Consider the following 20,828-nt stretch of genomic DNA (forward strand, 5'->3'; position numbering starts at 1 on the left):
ACAGACCCAGTCAGTCTTACCTCTGTGCCAGGCAAGATCATGGAGCAGATTCTCCTGGAAGATATACTAAGGCACATGGAAAACAAAGAGGGGATTTKTGACAGCCAACATGGCTTTACAAAGGGGACATCATGCCTGACAAATGTGGTGACCTTCTRTGATGGGGCTAAAGTGTTGGTGCACGGGGGCAGAGCAACTGACATTGTCTACCTGGACTTAYGCAAAGCRTTTGACACTGTCCCACACAACATCCTTGYCTCCAAAYTGGAGAGATGGATTTGATGGATGGAMCACTCGGTGGMTAAAACACTGGCTGGATAGCCACACACAAAGAGCTGTGGTCAACAATTCATTATCCAGTGATGAATGCTGTTCCTCTGGGGCCTGTGCTGCTCAACGTCTTCGCTGGTGACATGGACAGTGGAACAGAGTGAGAACCCTCAGAAAGTGTGCTGCCAACACCAAGCTGTGTGGTGTGTTAGGCACACCGGAGGGMAGGRATAATGCCATCCAGAGGGACATGGACAGGCYTGARAGGCRRGCCTGTGCRAAMCTCATRAAGCTCAGCAAAGCAAAGTGCACRGTCCTGCMYCTGGATTGTGGCAGTCCCAGGCACACCCACAGGCTGGRCACAGAAGTGATGGAGAGCAGCCCTGCAGAGAAGGCTTGGYGGTGATGGTTGATGAAAAACTTAAYGTGAGCCAGCAGTGTGYACTCACAGCCCAGAAATCCAATRGAATCCTGGGCTACATGAAAAGGAGAGTGGCCAGCAGGATGAGGGAGGGGATTCTGCCCCTCTACTGCTCTGGTGAGATCCCACTTGGAATGCTCCATCCACGTGTGGGGTCCCAACATAAAAAGGACATGGAACTGCTGGGGCAGATCCAGAGGAGGGCCACAAAGTTGATAAATAGGAGTGGAGCTCCTCCCCTACAAGGACAGGCTAAGAAAATTAGGGCTGTTMAGCCTGGAGAAGAGAAGGTTGTGGACACCTCACAGCAACCTTCTGGTATCTGAAGGGGGCCTACGGGGAAGCCAAAGAGGAACTGTTTGTCAGAAACTGTACTGGCAGAACAAGGATACAAATTGAAAGAGGTTAAATTTAGGCTAGAGATTAGGAAGAAATATTTTACTGTGAGGGTGGTGAGACCCTGGAACARGCTGCCCAGGGAKGTTGTGGATGTCCCATCCCTGGCGGAGTTCAAAGCCAGGTTGGATAAGGCCGTGAGGAACCTGGTGTAGTGGGAGGTGTCCCTGCCCATGGCAGGGGGGCTGGGACCAGAGAATCTTTCAGATCCATTCAAGCCTCTTAGCATTCTATGGTTCTATCGTAATAAACCCCAACAAACTATGGCTGTCAGGTATTACAGCCAACCAAATGGAGAAACAGATAGATATTCAGTTCATATTTTTACCTCTTAAACATATAGGTCATCCAGGAAGGTGGACCGTGTTTAAAAGTGACTGGGCACACTGAAACACCCTTGTGTTTTCCCTAATGACTTACCTTTTTGCAGGGAACAGGTGTTTTATAATGTACTTTGAACAGAAAGTGAAAATCTGAGGAAAATTTAAATGGTGTTAAGTCCTTAGAAGCACATAAAATTATCCATTGTTTAATCAATTATACACACATGCACGCTTTCTCCTGCAGAAGAGGCTGAATCACATCTCTACCTTATTTGATCTAATTACACTAGCTGTAAAATAAAATGCAATTGATACGGAGRTTTTCTGGGTTTATTTGCCATATGTGGCACACAAAACCAAATTGTAGGTTACCTCTGAATTTTTATTTCAAATATGCAACACACATTTAAATGTAAACATTACCAAAAAAAGCAATGTGACATTACTTCCCTATATTCTAAGTCATTTGTATATCCCTTGTAACTAGAAGTCATTCTGGTCAGGAATCTCTTGGACTCCAGCAATGCAGACATCCACCCTGCCCACAGAGCCAGTGCTAAGTGATGTACAGCTTTCTTCCCATCAACACTTCAAAATTAGTCAAAGGATTACAGAAAGATCTCTTTGTCAAYAGCCTGGAATTCCAAACTGCATTAAAAATCCTAATGCCAGTCAGTTCTTGAAGTATTTGTTTAAAACTGTGTTCTTCAGTGTAGCAAATTCTGATATTTGGGTTCAGATTTTGACATTATGGCATAAGCAAGCACCCACAGTCACCCCAGACTCCTTTTCCTTCACCTTCTGCACTAGCAATCCAATACAGGGAGGTTCCCTGAATTCAGACTCAGGATCTCCCTTGTGCTTTGGGCCAAAAGGACAGATCTTCTCAGCCCTTTGTTGTGTGCCTGAGTTCAGCTTTTCTCATGCCCTTGTTTCACATATCTACATTGCCAATACCAAAAGCAGGTGCTCATATGCCCCATCTTCCATTCCTGCATCTCTCAGCTAACTTAATTCATCCCAAAGATGTGGTTGGTTGATTTCTTCCAAGCCATGGCTTTGGTCTTCCCTCATGTAGCTTGACTGACATAAGTGTTGAATACATTTGGCTCCATGTTTTGTAAACCACAAAACAAGTCATCTTAAATGTCCTTAATATCACAGGCCTCTTCATTCTTATTTAAGATTAACAGTCTTGTTGAAGATTCCTATGGATTAATCTGGGAAATATGTCCCTATTCCTCCTGCTGAGATAAAAAGTTCATTCAGAAAGTTTTTGAGAACATCTTCTGCTTTCTCAGCCTGTCACTCTAAGATTTAAGAGTGGATGTTGCTTTCAGTACAAGAGCATGAAGTTACCTCTTCAGTTTACTTGAACGTCACAGTGAATGTCACACTTGAACGACATTTGCAGTAAAGGGACTCCATCCAGGATCGGGCTCAGAGCAGAGACAGCCCTGCACACTTATCTTTTCATGCCACAGCACCTGTTGTGTTTGCTTTGCAAAGGTGGCAGATATCAGTGCAGTGAAGAGCTTAATCTGCTGGCTTTGCACAGCCATGGCCTCCCTGTAACTCAGTCTTTGTGCTAGAAGTGTGGTCTTGCTCAGAAAAAGAGGGGTTCACAGCAGAGTGAAATAAAGTTGATACCAGCTTCATAACAACATTGTCACACTTGCAGCTGTAAAAAATATTTCTTAGCTGACTAACTCTCAAAAATTATTGTAGTGCATAACAGTGCTTGTCGAAGGTTTGTCCAGCACAAGCAGATCACTGACAAGGCATCTGTGCTTTCAGGTGGAAAGTTCTGCTCTGAAGAGACCATATATTATCATTTATTTCCTCTCCATACCACTCAGCCACCCAGCTGATATTTACTGATGAGTCCACAGTACCATGAATGTCAGCTTAGACAGAACTTGCAGTAAGCTCATTTTTGCAAGTGCTGTCGCTGTTTAATTGCTGGAAAGTTGTCATTTCACGTACGTTGATGAGGGTGAGCATGTGCTTCATATCTGATCTGKTTTTTTGGTAATTGGGAGACATACTCTCTTTTCTTAGACATGTCTAAAAGAAAAAACACAAAAGAAAGCTTAAAACTGAGAATTCCTATGAAAAGCAATTTAAAAAAAACTTTTGATGTTCTCCTTTTTCTCTTTGGTAACAACAGCTCATTACACCTCTCCCATTCATTTGTCACTAGTAGCATCCAATACAAACAAAAGCTGCTGYTTCTTGCTAAATCAATGAACTTTATAGGACAAAAGCCTTAGTCAAAAAAAGGAAATTTATATTTGATTCACATTTGCATCAGAACAGGCCTTGCATCGAGCTCAAGCAAGTGTGCTTCCACCTGCCTTCAACGCAAGCCAGTGCCTGGAATATTTTCATCAAGTTGTCAAAGTAAAGCCCCAGTCCTGCCAACCAGTTCCAAATTCAATGTCGCTGTTGAGTTTAGCAGAGATAAAGCACAATCTCCACTAAAGAGGAGGACAAGGCAACCTGTAAGAACTTAACAGGCATTTCAAATAATGAACCTCACTTCTGAGATYGGGTCAATATTAAATTTTGATGAAAGCTAGGTTGATATCTGAGACAGKGCCTCACCCACAAGTAAGACACACATAATTACACTGGAGTGATTATCCTCGCTACAYAGCTCTGCTTTTTATAACTGCACCACTAAAACTGCAACTTTTTTATGTAGGGGGAGGAGAGATTTCTGTAGAGATCTGAAATTCTTTCAGGACACTGAGAAGAACATGGGGCATCTGTCTCTTCTTAGTGATATCCTTGCTTTCATACTTCCATCCTAACAAATTCCTACAAGATTTATCTTGTCAAACTTTCGTCTGARCAGCACAAATTACTGGCAGAATTGTCAATCTAAAAAAGAGACAGGCATAAATTTAATTGCTCCCTGAAGATACATGGAAAGCTACATTTAGCGCAGCTAATTAGATATACTCTGATCAACAGTTATGATTYATCTGCTGAGGAGCAAAACAGGAAGGCAAATATGAAATAGGCAGTTAAATCGAACCTCCCAGAATGCTGGGGCTGGTTTTGTTTTGGTTTTTACTACAAATGCAGCCACTGTAGTGACACCAGAGATTGACGCTGCCTCTGAGGAGGCACAGACCCCTGCATGAAGGGGTAACATCACTGCCCCTGCACACAGAGCATGGCTTTGCTTCTGTGGGGGGAACTTCCCAAATGCCTTCTCTCCCCTCCTTTCCCAGAACTACCAGCCAGCAGTAAAGGTATGGATAAACCACCCAAAGAGGTTTTTTTCCGTTTATCTTGAAATGTCTACTTTAACAAGAAAGAGGTGCCTTCACAAAAATGCTTGTCAAAGTGAGGTTGTCACCAATTTATGGGTGTGGCAGCTGAGGCAAAAAGCGGGTGGACTGGGACACATCCATCGTGTCACCAAACAAAGCAATTCCGTAGGCGGGGAAGGAATCTGAGGGGCCTGTGCCTCCAACTTGGGCAGAAGATGTTCCCAGGTACTAAACCAGAAGACCTATTGCTGTGCCCTTAAAYTGATGAGTAGTTTAACAGAATAACGGGAAGCAGAAACAAGCAGTGGGGTGCAGGAAAATAACTGAGAGTTTTAGTTAGATCAGGGTGCAGTGAAATGTTCTCTCTCTTTGGAACTCCATCCTTGTTTACCTGAGTTCAACCATAAATTAAGTATGGACACCARCTTGAGACCAGCTGTGTTAAAGCAGGGCTAGAAGAGAAAACATGTGGGGGTGTCTTGTTTGGTTTTGTTGCTTTGCTTATGAGAAAGGGAATTACTTACACAGGTAAAGAAGATGAGCAGCAAGTAAAAAATCCCAAGGCAGGTCAGCATGAAGAGCTCACTCTTGTATTTTTTGAGTTTGTCCTCTTCTGTTCCAGGGCAACCTAAAAGGCAAAGCAAGGTGTCATATTGGTCTGGGGTTTGTATAATATTTTAAAACTATTGCCTTCCTGACATGCCATGCAGGGCATGGGACAGTCAAAGCTCTSTACTGTACCTGTTACTTTTAGTGTGACTGTGCTGCTCAGATTGTGCTCTCCACTCTGCCCCCACAAAGTGCACTTGTACGTCCCGCTCTTCTGGCTGGTCACATTTTTGATCCTCAGTGAAAAYGAGGTGTCATTGGAGAGCTCCAGCGACCCCCCAACTTCCCGTGGATAATGAGATTCCACATCAAGGGCTTCCCATGTGATTCCTTTGCTGTCTCCAGCCATCTGGAAAACACAAATAGATTTCTCTTCTTGGGCAAGTGTCATCCTCAGTTTGAGGGTAAAGAAAATTTTAAAACTGGCTTATGGCTGAAAATGCAGAGGCTGAAGAGAAGCAGGGGRGAGCACAACCTCAATTCCATTTAATATGTTCACGCTCACAATCCAAAAGTGTATGGGTTTTTGTTTAAATTGACTCTATGTATAAAAGGAATTAGAGAACTATTTTGTAATAACTTCTTAAGCATCCTCACCTGGGCAGCAACATGACAGAAGGCAGGGGTAGAGGCTGCTCCCAGTGGGCCTCTGCAGGGCCCCAGAAGAGCTCAGAGCAAGAGACACAATCCCCAGGGATGGAGCAGAGCAGCGAGAGGCAGCCCTATGCAGGTGTTTAGCAGTGGCTCTGGGGACTAGAGGTGCCCAGGAGAGCATGGCAGCASGCAGGGAGGCTCCATGCTACCCACGCTCACCCTGCCAGCACACCTTGTGCCATGCCATGGTGAGAAYAAACCTGCTAACCCAGCGAGCGTTCCACAGCATAAGAGCTCTGCCAGCACAGACTGGCATCCTCCCCGGGGCCCTGCAGCCCAGAGCTCCCTGTGGGAATGCAGCCCTGGAAAGTGCACTGCCCTGTGCCAGTTTCTACGTAGCTGACCCCTGAAACCATGCTGCCTCTCTGGAGGAATGGAGGTTTCCCCCCTTCCTCCTTTCCCTCCTTTGCACTCATTATTGGAGCCAAAGAACAAAAAAATTGCTTTGACTCCTTCAGATTCAGTTGTGTGAAGGTCACAASCAGGTTCTGGTGCACTTGGGGAGCATTTGTATGTTGAATTTCTTAATTGTAACCAGAGCAGCTACATTCCTTGGCATTGCTGAGAGGCTGCTGGAGGAATGAAACGTATTCCCAGAACAGTTCRTACTGCGGGGCGATAGGATGCACTGAAAATGACAATTGGCTGGGAACCACAGAGAAGAAAGAAATCACTAAGTTGATTTGAAAGATGGGAGAAGGGTTTGAATTAGCCCATGTCCATTCTTATTCATCTAAGTTTCTCCCTGGGATTCAAGGCGGCGTGCCCTCCGTGAAGGTTTCCTGARTAATGAATTCAGTCTTTCTGTGGACCAACAGAGCCAGAGCCAGCTCATAAGTCCAAGGCTCAGCATTTCAGCCAAATGTATAACTAATGTAAGCCCAGGCTTTTTATTATTATTATTTTATTTTAATAGACACATTTTTGGGTCATATGTTGGTGCTTACTTTCTATCACCATTGCTACTGCACCGGGRTATAACAGTTACACTATAAGTTATTAAAATTAATAAAATTTTCTCATACTGAGGCTAGGAGTATCTGATTTCCCTTTCATGTGTTTGCAAGAGGAAAGCACACTCGGGARTCTGGAGAGAAACACGGGTCTGTTGCTCCATTATGCTTTGCTATTTTTGCAGCCTAAAATGGTCTAAAGCAAGCTGAAAATTTGGGGAACTTTTCAGGAACTGAGAAATGAGACTAAAGGACAAGATTTCCTTAATTGTAAAGACTCTTCTTCAGAAAGGTTTTGGGTTTTTAGTGCATCAACTGAAAACAGAGAGCAGTAATTTCCTGGGGCTTTCCACACATTACCCAGAAAGAGAGAMGAAAAGTACCTTTTTCCCCTTAATCCCCCAGTAAATTTACCCCAGCTTCTCTTTCTTATTACAGTCAGCCCCAAGCAGCCACAAGACAAGTCGTATGTACAGTGGTTTTCAGGCTGTAGGGACTTCACCGTGCTACAGGGATTTAGGTATTTTCAGGCCCTGCATACTGTCAGAGATGTGGCCAGAGGAATTCCAGTACTCAGGCTAGGCTCAGCTCTGGTTACAACTAGGTCAATAGCAGTTAAGTGGATATAGTTGACCTCCCTCAGATCTAATTTTTGCCACTCTCCTTTCCCTTACACCCCCTTCCTCAGTGAAATTTAAAACTGCCCATAGGGCAATAAAAGGAACCAGCCTGGCTGCCCTTTRCATTGCCCTAAATTGCTGATAGCGGGTCTGAGCCACACACAAAAAGCATTAGATTTGTTTAGGGATTTTTGGTCTTGTTTTTTTCCTTTAATTCACTGGCAGCATAAATAATTGCTGTCTTGGGTGGTAAATYGTGGTGTGATCCTTGTGGCTGAGATCTGGGAATGAGAAAACACTTTGATCTTTCTGTGTGCAATCACAATCAGCTCTGCTCCTAAAAGGGAGAACTCAATAAAGTCCATGCATCCCATGCCTGACCATGTGCTCATTCCAAGGGAGATTTAGGGTAAATGATTTAACTTCTCCATTTCATGGGAACAGTGAGGGATAAGATTGATTATTGCCTCCAAGGCTTTGTAAGGTGYTCAGTTGCTGTTGCAAGCACAATGAAAGTGACCCTGCAGACAAGACTGTCAGAATTTTGCCTTAGACCTGCTTTGTGTAAGGCAAAGCAGCGTCATGAAACTGCACTGACAACACGCTTTTCCCCAAAACGGGAAGAAAAAGTTACGTCGTGGCGTAATCTGGCTCCCTCACTTTCAGAGAAACCAGGGTTGACCTGGATGRGGGGGTGCAAATCTGGGGAGGAAGAGGAGGAATGGGTCATATGTGCAGGTTTGATTCAGGGTTYGCATTGCCTTTCTTCTGCATTAAATCTTCCCCTTACTGAAGAGCAAAGGCAAGCAAGGCACTCTGTGGGGGTGCTGTGTGCCCAGCAGCATCCCAACATTTTTTAGGCTGCAGAGACATCTGGTGGCATTTTTCCAGCCTCTGCAGGCAGCGTATCCACCCCTACCCAGAGGTCACAGCAATCCTTTCTCTGATGACTGAACCAAGCCTTTTTCCACAACAATCTTATCTCCTGTTATCTTATTTAAAAAATATTTATCACCCCCTCCCTTTTTGAATTCTCTAAGGAGCAGGAAAACATCTGAGCAAATTTGCAGAGTGCATCCTCCTATCCAGCTGTATGAAAGTCCATGAGATGTTCAGTAAGGTCATCATTCTGCTTCTTGCTCTATGCATGATAACCTCTTCCCCCCGCCTCCAAACCTAATTAAAATTACAAAAATGCCACTTTGCTTGCCACCCCCTGTGAGTTACTTGGCAGACTCTCTCACTAGACAGATCATTTTGCGGCTCAGGCTTTTATGATAAACCATCTCTAATTCATGCCAAGTGTCCTCCAGGTGATACCACAGCCCAAGGTAAATGCTCAGGGTTTTACCTAATTAATTCTACACAAGCTTAGAGGRATCGAAGCAAGCGCTGCCAGTGACAGCAATCCACTTGTGTAGGGACTGTCCTCTTCTTTAATCAGTAGAAAAATCTTTTCTTCCCACATTTCATTTGTATTTCATTTCCCTTACACCTCACTGCTGAGCAAATTGCAGCATGCTAGCTTCCCCTGCTCCCAACCTCCAAATGGAGGAGAAAAGGGAGGAGATCTGCTCCTGCTCCCCTTTTTGTCGTTAATGGCTTTACCAAAATTCAGAAGGCAAGTGATGACTTGTGTGGGGACAGGTAGAAATTCTACTACATCTGTTTGCTTTGAAAGGGCCTCGTTATCGTGCTGGCTGCTGGGGGTTACTGAAGTGAGAATTTTGCTCAGAAACAGGGACTTGCAGGCTGGCAACATCAGTCTGCCTTTCTGCATAAAACTAACCATTAAGAAAATTAAAAATCAAAATAAATGTGTTTATGTTTAGTGTCACATATACATTATCCTTCAGCAACATCTGTGKCAGACTTGCAGAAATCACCTGGCAGGATATCTTCAGCAGATGCTGAAGTGAGGTGATCCCTGCCCTCTGCTCCATCCCTGCTGAGACACATCCTGGGGTGCTGGGTTTGGGGCTGKGCTCCCAGTGCAGGACAGACATGGACATATCTGAGGGAGCCCAGTAAAGGGCCACAAAGATGACTGAYGTCTTGGAGTGTCTGACATATGAGCAGAAAATGGAAGAGATAGTTCAGCCTGGATGATACCAGCTCAGGGCTGTCTTATCAATAGTGACTCAACCTGATTGCCATGGGGATACAGAAAATGAAGCCAAACGCCTCTCAGTGTCCTTCAGAAAAAGAGGCAATGGGCACAGACTGAAAYTYGGGAAATTCCACATAAGCAAAAGAAAAACCCTTCTTGCTGTGAGGGTGGTTGGACACTGGAATGGTCTGCCCAGAGAGGTTGGRGAGTCTCCATCCTTTGAGATATTCAAAACTAAACTGGACACAGCCTTGAACAACCAGCTCTAGTTGTCTGTTTTTTGTGAGTTTAATTGAAGTTATTCTTGTAACTTATTCCAGTTCCCAAGAAACTTAGTCTAAATATGTTGTGATTTTCCCACATATATTCTCTAGTCAACTGATTCCTATTAAGTTTCTCCTAGCCTGAAGCATTTTGATAAGAACAGTGGTGGTGATGCAGTGGGCTTTAAATGGGATATGTTTGATTGAGAATACCACTGAGTTGATATATTTCTGTTCTCTGATTGGATTATATATGATAAATAGATTGAATAATTAGGTCCCCAAAATYTAAGTGCTCTTCAGCAAATATTTCTTTTTCAGAGAACTAAAAACAAGCATTACATGGTAGTACCATTACATGGTAGTACCCTTAAAAAAGGTAATTCACCCATGCTGTAGTACTAACACCCAACTAATGAATTAATATTTCATTTTATCATGAACATGCTGGACTGAGCAGTTCTCACATTAACTCATGTTCTCTGCTCTCATTAAATATCTTCCCTGGTCAAACTTTTCCCACACTAAGGAGGTACATTGTCTTCCAAGTAAATCAGAGTGCCAGTGTAATTCACTTTTCCCATAAAATAATATTTTTGTTTTTAGAAAAATGGTTGTGGCCCAAAACTGATGTTGGTTTAAAGGTGGAACATATTAACAACAAATCATTTTCTAGTGAGGGTGAGATGATTGTAAAAATGGCTTTGGTTRAAATTATACCAGATATAATGGCCAAGTTGAAATTTCTGACTGCTAYAGAGAGCTGAAAACTGCATACAGTCAGAAGGAATTTATTTTCTGTATCAAAATATATAGAATTCTGGCAATGCCCAATAGCCAACATCTAATGAAACMCAACTGAGCTGAAACCACTTAATAGGTGTATTTTTCAGCACAAAAGCACTTCCACATTCGGTTAGTGCTGAAGGTGCATTCATATGGTTCCTATACAGTGTCATGTAGAGATACCAGAGTTAAATTTGAAAATAACAGACATAAATTGYGGGCACATGTGAGTGAACTCTGAGTGTGCTGTAAAAGGGGAGGAAGGGAATAAAGAAAGAAAATCCAAAACCCAATCCCAAAACAACAGCAGAGGAACTATGTGTGACACACGAGCCAGCTGGAAAAGCCCTTTGACTCACTCACACAGACACTGTTGTTTTCTTGGTTTGTTTTGGTTTTGGTTTGTTTTTTTTTTTGGGTTTTTTTTTTTTTTTTAGCTAAGGGCATCCAGCCCTAGCTCATGTCAGGCYAAAGAATTGTTTTGGTCATGAAATAATTTCCACTGCTCCCTTCCTGTCTAAATTATCAGTGTGATGAAGCTACTTGGAGATGAATCGATGTCTCAGGAGCATTTGACTGCATTTCTTTGCATAGGTTAGGAATCAGGCTGAAGTAATTTAGCAGATATTTATCATATCACAGCTATGCTTTTTAGCACTTAGCRAAAGTACTTTCCTTTGAAGGAAGGTGCAGTTAATATTATATGTCTATAATGTTTATTCTTATTTTGTTATATGACTTCCCCTCTTATTCTGCCACAACTTTCTATTTTTCAAGSAAGTGCTATAAAGTTAACAGTTTCCTGTCCACTGAAGCACAGCCTTCTTTCTTCTTTCTCAAGATTTGTTTTAGATTAAGACTTTTCTGGCTATCACGTGGATAAAATAGTGAAATATCCACTGGGACCTCATTTGTGTATGTTTAAACTTGATTTTTCAAACTGAATATAAAGTGATAATTATGAAGGTTTATGAAGCAGTTCTCATTTTCAGTGTGCTGTACAAAGAGAAGCTGTTTGGTTTTCAACAGCCCTGTGAGGCAGAAAGGTAAGTAAAGTTTCATTACCCAGATTCTTGTCTTGTAGGTGGGCTGTAGAGATTCAAGCCAGCATTTCCACAGAGCAATTCCTAAGCATCCAGCAATTCCCAGTGCCCGGGTGCTTAGGCAAAAAAAGACCTAATTTTTCCAGTTCTCAGCTGGAAAATTTCCACCCTGCTCCTATATGGGTTTATGGCATGCAGGCTGYCCAGCACTCCTAGAAATGTACCACACTTTAAGGCTATCATCATTATGAATTCTTTTCCATGGCCACACATGGGATGAGAGCTGCACYAGGCTGGAAGAGGACTTGGCGCTTTACCTTCTCCCCAGTGTGTTTGGCCAACCTACTTCATGTATTTYTAAGTAAAATTGTCTGAGCTGATGTGCTGTGGTCCTGATTCTGCACAGAACCTCTTACACAGGTGACTTCCTRCATGAGAATAATTAGTTCAAATGGTCCTGGATGCACAGCAGGTCAAACACATCCGTGCTTTTTTTTCAGTATGAGACATTAGCAAAAGCGAAGGAACTATTGAATGCAAACCTTTTTTCACACCCAGCTGGATTTTGACACCAGAATATTAACTCCTTTAGACAATTACTTCTCTATACAGCAAATACTTTTAAATTACATCCTTTATTTTTWGCAGATTGTAACAAACTGGCCCTTAATCGGTCTGAGCACACAGAGGTGCCAGCGGGAAGGAGGGGTTTGCTCACAAAACATTCACCCTGTGTAAGCAGCTGCACAAGCAGCATCGTAAGGTTTTCACCATCATTTTGTTTTAAAGCAACAGAAGCAAAGGTTAATTGCTTGCATTTACTTCACAGTTCAAAGTGACCTCATACAAAAGATTTTGCCTAACAGCTGCTTGAACTTTACAGCCTGAAATTTCATACCATTTGTTGGAATTACCTTTTAATTAGCCCTTTGGGGTTATATGTGGTGTTTATTGATTAATCCTTCAGTAGTTGTTTTTAAATAAAAGAGCAATTACCTGTGCTGGGYAGCCCAGTCACACTCCACCATTCCCTCAGCCTCGTTTTGTGGTGCTGGGTGGGGATGGCAGCATAGAGAAAAGAGCTTCAAGCTGCTGCCTATTTAGCTAGCTGCACAAGTAGAAGTATTGCTCTTCTCAGCACRAAACACTGAGCCTAAATTACTTTTTTCCATGGAGAGTCAGGCTTTTTAGATTTGATGCTCTGCTTTTCTTAATACGGCTGCAACTGTGGGTTGGGCTGGTGTCACAGCCTCCCCGTCCCCACTTTCCAACTCTCCCAGGGGACCAGCAAACAGAAGACTGCAGCACCATGGTTGGTGCCATCAGCTCCTGTGGCAAGAGCAGGCAAAGCCAAGCTTTTGTTACAGAGAAAATACTCGCAAGGTTCTGTTGTGCTGGGCACAGGAAAAACAGACTTTTCCTGAACAAAGCAGCTGAAGCAGGAAGAGCGAGGAGACCATGGAGCCAGTGGGGATTGTAGGGACAGGGCAGGGGACTGCAGTAGCAGTCTGGACTGTGACAGCATGACTGCTGCAAAGGGAAGCAGCACCAGAGAGGGTCCCCACAAAAAGTATCATCAAATATCACCCTCCCCTATGTGTGCAAGTCATTTTGTGCCCAGGTAGAGTGCAAAGAGCTATGAGACAACACAGAATTGGGGCTTCAGGCTTTCCTCGCACTTCTCCATCAGGGAATGGTTTTTGGTTTCTCTTAGATGCTTGGCCCTCCCAGCAGCCACTGAACCTGGGGAAGCACATGCTTCTCTAGGATGCCCACAATTCAGCCTATATTTTGGTTTTGTTGACTTCCTACACTGCTGTGGAGGRGAATTTTCTGGGATCCAGTCAACATCTCTGGTTATTCCTCCCCCACTCCATACCACTTCTGCTCAACTCCTCCAGGTCTACCAGACCGCATGGTTTGCCTTCAATGAACTCCCTGCCCTTCTTGGACACTGTGAGAGAAAGGGAGCCTTAAGTAATTAGCATGTATCTGGATGGAAAATATAGATCTTTATCCAGCTTTTGAGGCAGAAAACAAAAAAGAATAAGTTGACTCGTATCGCAGATCCCATAGTAAAGGTCATCCAAATACATTAATCTTTCTTTTCTGTCTACCATCTGTATTTTGTCCAACGATTTGGAAAAAGAAGGAGACTACTGATGCTGCACTTGGTGAATTGGCAGTCAAATGTTCAAAACAGCTCTTTTGAGGTGCAGCTGTCATCTAGTCTGTAGGCAGATGTTCTTTGTTGTACCAGCAATGAAATGCAGATGCATTGCAAGTTCCACCCTCAGAGGCCCTATCTAATAACAAACACTGTTTGCTGGCTTGCTGTGGGCAATGAGTTTAAAACTGTATCTGACCAAACTGCTGAGGAGGCCAAGGCTGTGGCTTTAGATTCTGGCAGAGATAAATTAACAGTTTTCACCAGCCATTCTTCCTTTCCATTGCTCTACCATCACATAGGAAAGTACTTCAACTCTGTAACCCACAAAATCTTTATTCACAGATTGATTTCCCGCTACTATAACAAGCAACAGAGAGTTGACTTAACAGGTAACAAGAGCACCACCAGGTGCTCAACGTCCCATGATAAGGAGCAGGAGTGAATGGCTGGGAGCAGAGAATGGAGAACAAAACCTTCATTGTTTTCCTGTTAATTTGGCTCACACCATAAACTGAAGCTCTGCCTGAGATGTAAACACAAGGTGCCACACACCTTGTCAACAGCTGCCTCTTCCACCACTGGGCAATTCTACCTCTCTAAGAAATTTCATCTTGATAAAGTTGAGCAGGAATTTTCTGCTCTTTAGCTGATCGAATCCTGTAACCCCTTCTGCACACAAGTGGTCAGCAGGGCTCTCCTGCCCAGGAGACAGGAACTGAATCAGAGCAGTCAAGATGTGATTTTTACTTCATGAGTGCGAAGAGATAACTCAGAATTTCTAGCTCTCCATCTGCCTTCCACRCACCCCCTGYCCGTATGCCCACCCCGYTAGTYAAAACTTCCTGAAGAATAGMAAGTMCTTTTTTAGTTCAAAGAAAAAATCAGCTCCTCTTTGGAGGGGTTAAACAAGGGCATGTTACAAGGCTTAAATACAATTTTTTACTCTGAAGAAAATCCGGGAAGACTCCTCTTTGGAGTAGTATTTGWCAGGTTGCACATGGGGCATCACCTGAACTGTGATCCACAGAAGCCAGCAATAATTAGATAGAAAAGCAGGCCCAGAGCAATTCAGAGAACTGTGCTCAAAYAGCCTATCTCCAAGAAAATGCCTGTTCCCCATGGCAAGCTCAAATGCTTGCACTGCTGCCTTCCCTCTGCTGYACTGACAGGAGGATGCCTCTGCAGAAAACAAACTGTTTTGTACAAGACAGGCCAGTGTCAGGTAGAAACGCAAAGCAGGCTGCTCAAATAACTGAGGTTTTTCCTTACTTTATACCAAGACACTGTCTGGTAGGAGATGGAGGATTCCTGAAGAACTTTACAGGGCAGCACCGCTTCCTCAGCACACCTCACAGCGACGCCTGGGATCATCACAGAAGWGCCACGGATCAAGCGCCAAACTGCAAAGCACAGGTACACATCACCTTTAAAAGAGATGTCTTACACAACCCTTCCTGTCCTCCCAGAACACAWCCCCGCAACACAAACGTGAAAGATCAGAATGAAAAATGCTGGGCTGCCCRCTTACCATTGCACAGGATGATGAGMAGAGCATGGAGTCCCAAAGACATGGCTTTTACTGCTTCAGCTYACRGAGCAGCAGCAGCGTGCCTCTTTGCAGGACAGGCTGTGAGAGCAGAGTGAAGCTGTGGCTGTTTCTAGAGTGATATTTCTGAAGACAAACTGGGGAATCCCCCAGACTTATCTCAATTTCTCGTCACAGGGAAAATCCCTGCATGTGTGAACCGAGGCTCCTCCCCTGACATCCGTGAGGTCACTCCCATTTCTGCAAACCCTGGCGCTGGTAGTAACTCACCCCCTTTTTTTCTTTATTCTCCCACCCTGTGTTGATCTGAACAGAGTTAATGTTAACCAAGGGGCTCTGTGGGTTGGTGTGAAGGCCATCAAAATCAGCACTGAACGAATCTCTCTTGAGTGACAAAATGTCAGGGGAAAGGTCTTGCCAGCCCCTCAAAATCCCCTCTCAACCTCCTCCTCTGCAGCTCTAACAGTACAGTGCCTGTGCAAAGGTCGGCCTTACGAGGAACAATTTCTGAAACCACGTTTAAGAACTCAGGTCACAGCGCCACACAGTTTTGACTTGGGTCTGAGAGCTAAACAGGAATTATCAGCATAGCTGAGCAACACAAACTGTATTTCAGCACAGTTACACATTTAACTCTGCAGGTAGGCACACATGATGCAGAACATCATCCCTTCTTAGCATTTTACCATTTTCAAGACAAACAAAGGCATCTGGAGTGACATAATTTTACAAAATTATATGCTGAAAAATTTCATCATGGAAAAAAGTCAAGGCAGCTCCCAGAAGAGGAACCATGTGGACATCCCCTCTAGATATCTGGAAGGGGAAGGAGAAATCCTTTCCATGTGATCTGTGAGAGCTGTTTCCCCCTGGAGAAATTTTGAGGAAGTTTGAGGTTGATCAGAGAAGCATTTACAAATCCTGAAACTGAAAGTTGCTGCTGTTATTTTTGGAAAACATTTGTGGCTGCCATCTTCAGGCTACTGAGATCATGATGGGCAGAAGCTGTTTAGAAGGGGAGGTTTTGAGATTTGATRGGTGGAGAATGTATGGTCAGTCCCTTTTGAAAAGCAGAGTTCTGGAAGCCACTCCAGCCTGGGCACCCTAAATCCAAATCACCTCTAGAAAACTTTGTGAGAAGTCAGTTTGACAAGTCCTCACCATGCGAAAGTCCAACTCAGATGGGTAAATGCTGTGGGTGGGTGACACTTTTGGAAACTCCAATCTGTTGTGTGAAGGATGTCAGACAGCAATTTCTCTAGGGACCTCACTGTTGAAATAACCCACTTATTTTTAAGGCTTTTTGCTTCTATCTTCACTGACCACAATGGCAAGTATAACAGGCTCTAAGCTTTATTTTTCTCTTTGTGTTTTCTGGTTTCAAGGACCGGGACCTCACTCTATTACTGAGAAGATACAAATAAAATATAAAACTCTTGTGAGTGGATCTCTTGCGAGTGAGAGAAAAATCACTTCTTTCTCCTGTGTGAAATAATAGAGTCCTTGAGAAGACAGAAGGGGGAGGGGGGGTGCTGAAGGAACTCTTAGAGAGAAGAGGGCTCCAGTTAATGTATTTCACATCTGTTCTTCACTAAAAAGATGACTTTGCTGCCCCTGTGAGTCAGTCACACATCAAGCCCATCTCCAAGAAGGGCACTCAGCTTTCACCCAAGGGCCTCTTTCTGTGAGTCCTGCAGAACTACGTGTTTATCCTTTATAAACCCATCAAGAGCCAAAACCCTTCTCTGTCTCCCTTTTCATCAYGGGGAAAGCCCCTGTAAGCAAACCACAGGCAGCTCCTGCCCTGCTGTGGGTCAGCCCCCAGCAATCCTTCCCTGATGGCCTGGCCAGCAGGATCCTGRAGGGCTGTGGTCACAAGTTTGCCCACCCAGAAGTGCACCCAAGGTAAGCATAAAGGGTCAGGCTTTAACGCTGGGAAATGCCACACACACCTGCCGAGGTGATGTTAACATTCTTCCTCAGTTAGTTAAAATACAGGACTCCTAAAAACACACAGGTTTTCCCTCCAGGACAGGCATAATTTCAAACAAAACAGCCCTTTTCCTCCAGAAGTATTTGCGAGCTCAGCCGCTGTTCCACAGCGCACTACGTGAAATGGGAGAGCAGGATATAAAAAACAAAAGCTGAAACTCCCTTTGCTAGGGAAGGAGAAATAATTTTGTTTCTAAACTTTCCCTGGTAGGGATTCTTTTTCTTTAAGGAAGCTTTGAACTAGGATGTACTTTCCATCCTAACTTTTAATATCCTTTYTATGGTTTCAAAGATCAAGTCTATTGTCTCCCGAGCCCTGGAGTCTGCTTTGAGTTTCACCGAGCAGTGAAAGCAGTGGGAGCTCTGCGCATGGGTCCGGCTGTGGGAGTGAAGAGGTGGTGATTGCCTGTCAGCCTTCTCCATGAGAAACAGATCCACATCTTTGAGGGCCCTCAGGAACTGCAGGAGCCGCACAGTTSTGTGGATAAGTGGAAGTTTGTCATTAAATGCATTGTTTGTGGCTCTAATGAGGCTGCTTTTGTCCAGGTGTGTCCCACTGCCTTTTTCTTTCCTTGCCTCGCCTGCCCCTCTCACTGCACAGCCCTTGATCTCACTGAGGAGGAGGAGGAGGCACCATCTGCTCTGGTGAGTCCAGAGCTGCACACGTGATGACTGACATTAGCAAGCAGTGTGTGAAACTGCTGCGCTCTGCCTACCTTTCCCTTAGCAAGGGCACTCATTTGGATCYTCATCTTTGACCCAGCTGCTGATTTTCATGAATTTCATAGGCACTTAATTCTCTTTGAGCCTCAATCCTTCTGTCAGTTTGATAGAAAGCAGGTTCAGAACATACTGGCTGATAGACAGACAGATGGCATGATCACAGAAATTTCATTCTCTCTGGGAAATAAGGCTAGAAGTACAAGGATGTGGGATGGATTCATAGGRTAAGGTTAAAAAGTCAAGACTGTATATTTTTTTTCAGTGTTGATAGGGCCATGAGAATGCTGTTCATGGAATCATATCCTGTTTCCTTTAACCAGGTAGGTATGACATCCCTCAGATACTTGTGTAGTGGATTTTTCCAATTTCTCACTGCAGAGTGTGACTGCAAGTTATGTGTAAGATAGCTTCTTATTTCATGCATTTTCCCTGGGTATAAGCATTCATCAGGAAGCACAGCATGGAAGAAAAAGCAAAACCTTGGGTCTCTACAAGGAATTCAGARCTCTCCACAATGAAGGATCAAAGGGTGAGACAAAGGTGTCAAAACAGCATTTAGCATTTTTGTCAAGGCATAGATTTTTCTGTATTTGGGATATGATTATCAAATATCATTTGTTCCACTGCATTTAAGGTCCTGCTGTGAATTATGTCTGYCCATGTGCTTCATGTCTGTTGTGAAGCCTCTGGTGAGAGGGGTTGTTTATTTATAATTATTAATCTCCCATGCTGCAATAAAAATTGCCTGCTTTGGTTCAGCTGACAAACCAGGAAGCCTTTTGTTTTATGTTTTAGCAGACAACTGTTCTCTAAATAATATACAGTGTGTAACATGGCAATGTCAGCTGAAGGAACAGTSACAGAAGAATCCACAGGCACAAAAGCAGAGCAGTCATGTACTTTTAGGGGCCCATCAGAGCTGCAGCCACAGCATTTATTTTCCTGCTGTGCTGAGATCTTGACACTGACCACACCAGCAAGTAAMAGCAACTGAGACTTTCCAGGCTGCAGCTAATGAGAGGCATGCACATTGCTCACAAACTGGAGTGAGGGAAGTTTAAGGACAAGTTCTCTTCTCTGCCCCTTTATGGCAGATCTTGGGTCAGGGATTGCCTTTGCTGTTTAAACAGTGAGATCCAGCAATACTGAGAAATCAAAACACTGAAACTGTGACCTGGTGGGCGGCACAGAGCTTTGTACTGCAGAGTGGCTGCTGCTGCCAGCTCAGTAACACCCAATTAATTATACACAAACAGCAGTCCTCTGAAATGCCTGGACTTTGGAGTGAGCCTTCTGAGATGTGCCAGCCCTTTTTGTCAAAGTAGGAGTTAAACATACTCATGTAGAAATTGAAATGTCACCTGAAGCATGGACCCAAAATGGAGGCATCCAAAATTGGAAGCGTCTTTAGATAATATAGAGTTCAGGAACTGCCTTTCAGCAAGGAGTGAGCAAGAGATTATCTCAAGCCTGTGCACACCATTGTAAGAATGAGGATAAGGCTGCATTGAAGCTGCACCTCGTCCAGCACCTCATCTGCAGCTGCAGTCAGTGAGCTGTCAGGTAACCAATGGTGCTGCATCCAAACCACAGCATCCATGGGAGATACATATTGAAATCTCCTTTTTAACGGGGCCTTGGATCCTGTTTTATCATCAGTTTGGTAGATGGTGCTGGTGCCACCAGGCCTAGGGACATCTTGGACAGAAATCTTTGCAGCTTTCAGTGGACTCCACATTGCTTGCCCTACATGTGGGGTCCGTGCTGCCTTCTCCAGAAAGTAAAGAGCAGATATCTCTGCTCTCAGAGCAGATATCTCCTGATATCTCTGCTCAGTTCTGTGCTAACAGTTCCAGCTTTGCAGAGGTCCTTCTTGGATCTTTCATCTCCTTGCCACACCCAGCCAGGCACTGCTTTACAAGAGGTCTAAAGTTCAGCACATCTGCCCCCAAATGATGCTGTGGAAATGTTTACTCCTCCTGGTGCTCCTCTCTCCTTTCTCTTGCCTGTACAGCTCCTCCAGACACACATGCTATGGAACCTCTTACACTGAAAGAAATGAAGGATACCAGTAGATCACCTTGTATTCCTGGATTATTCCATGGCCCACYGGAATGTAAGTCAGGAGCTCCTCCTGGGAGCAGCCTGTGCTGACAGGAAGTCCTACAGGATGCCCTGACCATTGTGTGCCATCTGGGGACCTGGCCATGTACACAGACCCATGGTGTCAAGCTGTGGCCCCTCTCCTGGTGCCTTCCAGGCCTCTTGTTTATTTTTGTTMCACCTTCCCCATCTGTGGTCCCACTGAGTCATGGGATTTCCTGATCAACTTCCCCCACCATCCCCAGCAGAAGAAAGAGGAAGCCTGGTGAAAAGTCCTGGTGACCACAGCACCCATATTCATTCCCTTTTCCTCTGAAGTCTYCCAGTACAGCATCAGTGACAACAGTTCATTGGCTCCTCAGATGCCTTCAGGGTGAGGTGCACCCTCCTCTGGTTCCCCATCTGTACATTCCTGACCTTTGGACACCAATCTTCATCTCTTCTCTCATTTGCTGTCTCTCATGATCATTTGCCTCTCCCCAGGCCTTTCGAAGAGCATAAAATCAGTGCAGGCATGTACTGACACCTCAAYACAGTACTTGTCTAGCCTGAAAAGAGCAAA

At 44.2% G+C, this 20,828-nt stretch overlaps 1 protein-coding gene across 1 annotated transcript; it reads right to left on the reverse strand.

Annotated features, from left to right (window-relative positions):
- Nucleotides 1-1,752: 1,752 nt before the first annotated feature.
- On the reverse strand, nt 1,753-15,602 carry CD83 (CD83 molecule). Its single transcript, XM_057365344.1, has 5 exons — nt 15,431-15,602; nt 15,172-15,302; nt 5,436-5,652; nt 5,219-5,322; nt 1,753-3,477 (listed from the first exon to the last, which is right to left on the reverse strand). The coding sequence occupies exons 1-5, from the start codon at nt 15,471-15,473 to the stop codon at nt 3,319-3,321; spliced, it is 654 nt and encodes a 217-aa protein (XP_057221327.1). The 5' UTR covers nt 15,474-15,602; the 3' UTR covers nt 1,753-3,318.
- Nucleotides 15,603-20,828: the final 5,226 nt, after the last annotated feature.

The sequence above is a fragment of the Malurus melanocephalus genome, unplaced genomic scaffold (genome assembly GCF_030028575.1).
Source record: "Malurus melanocephalus ecotype Western Australia unplaced genomic scaffold, MMel_1.1 scaffold_51, whole genome shotgun sequence".
Classification (NCBI taxonomy): domain Eukaryota; kingdom Metazoa; phylum Chordata; class Aves; order Passeriformes; family Maluridae; genus Malurus; species Malurus melanocephalus.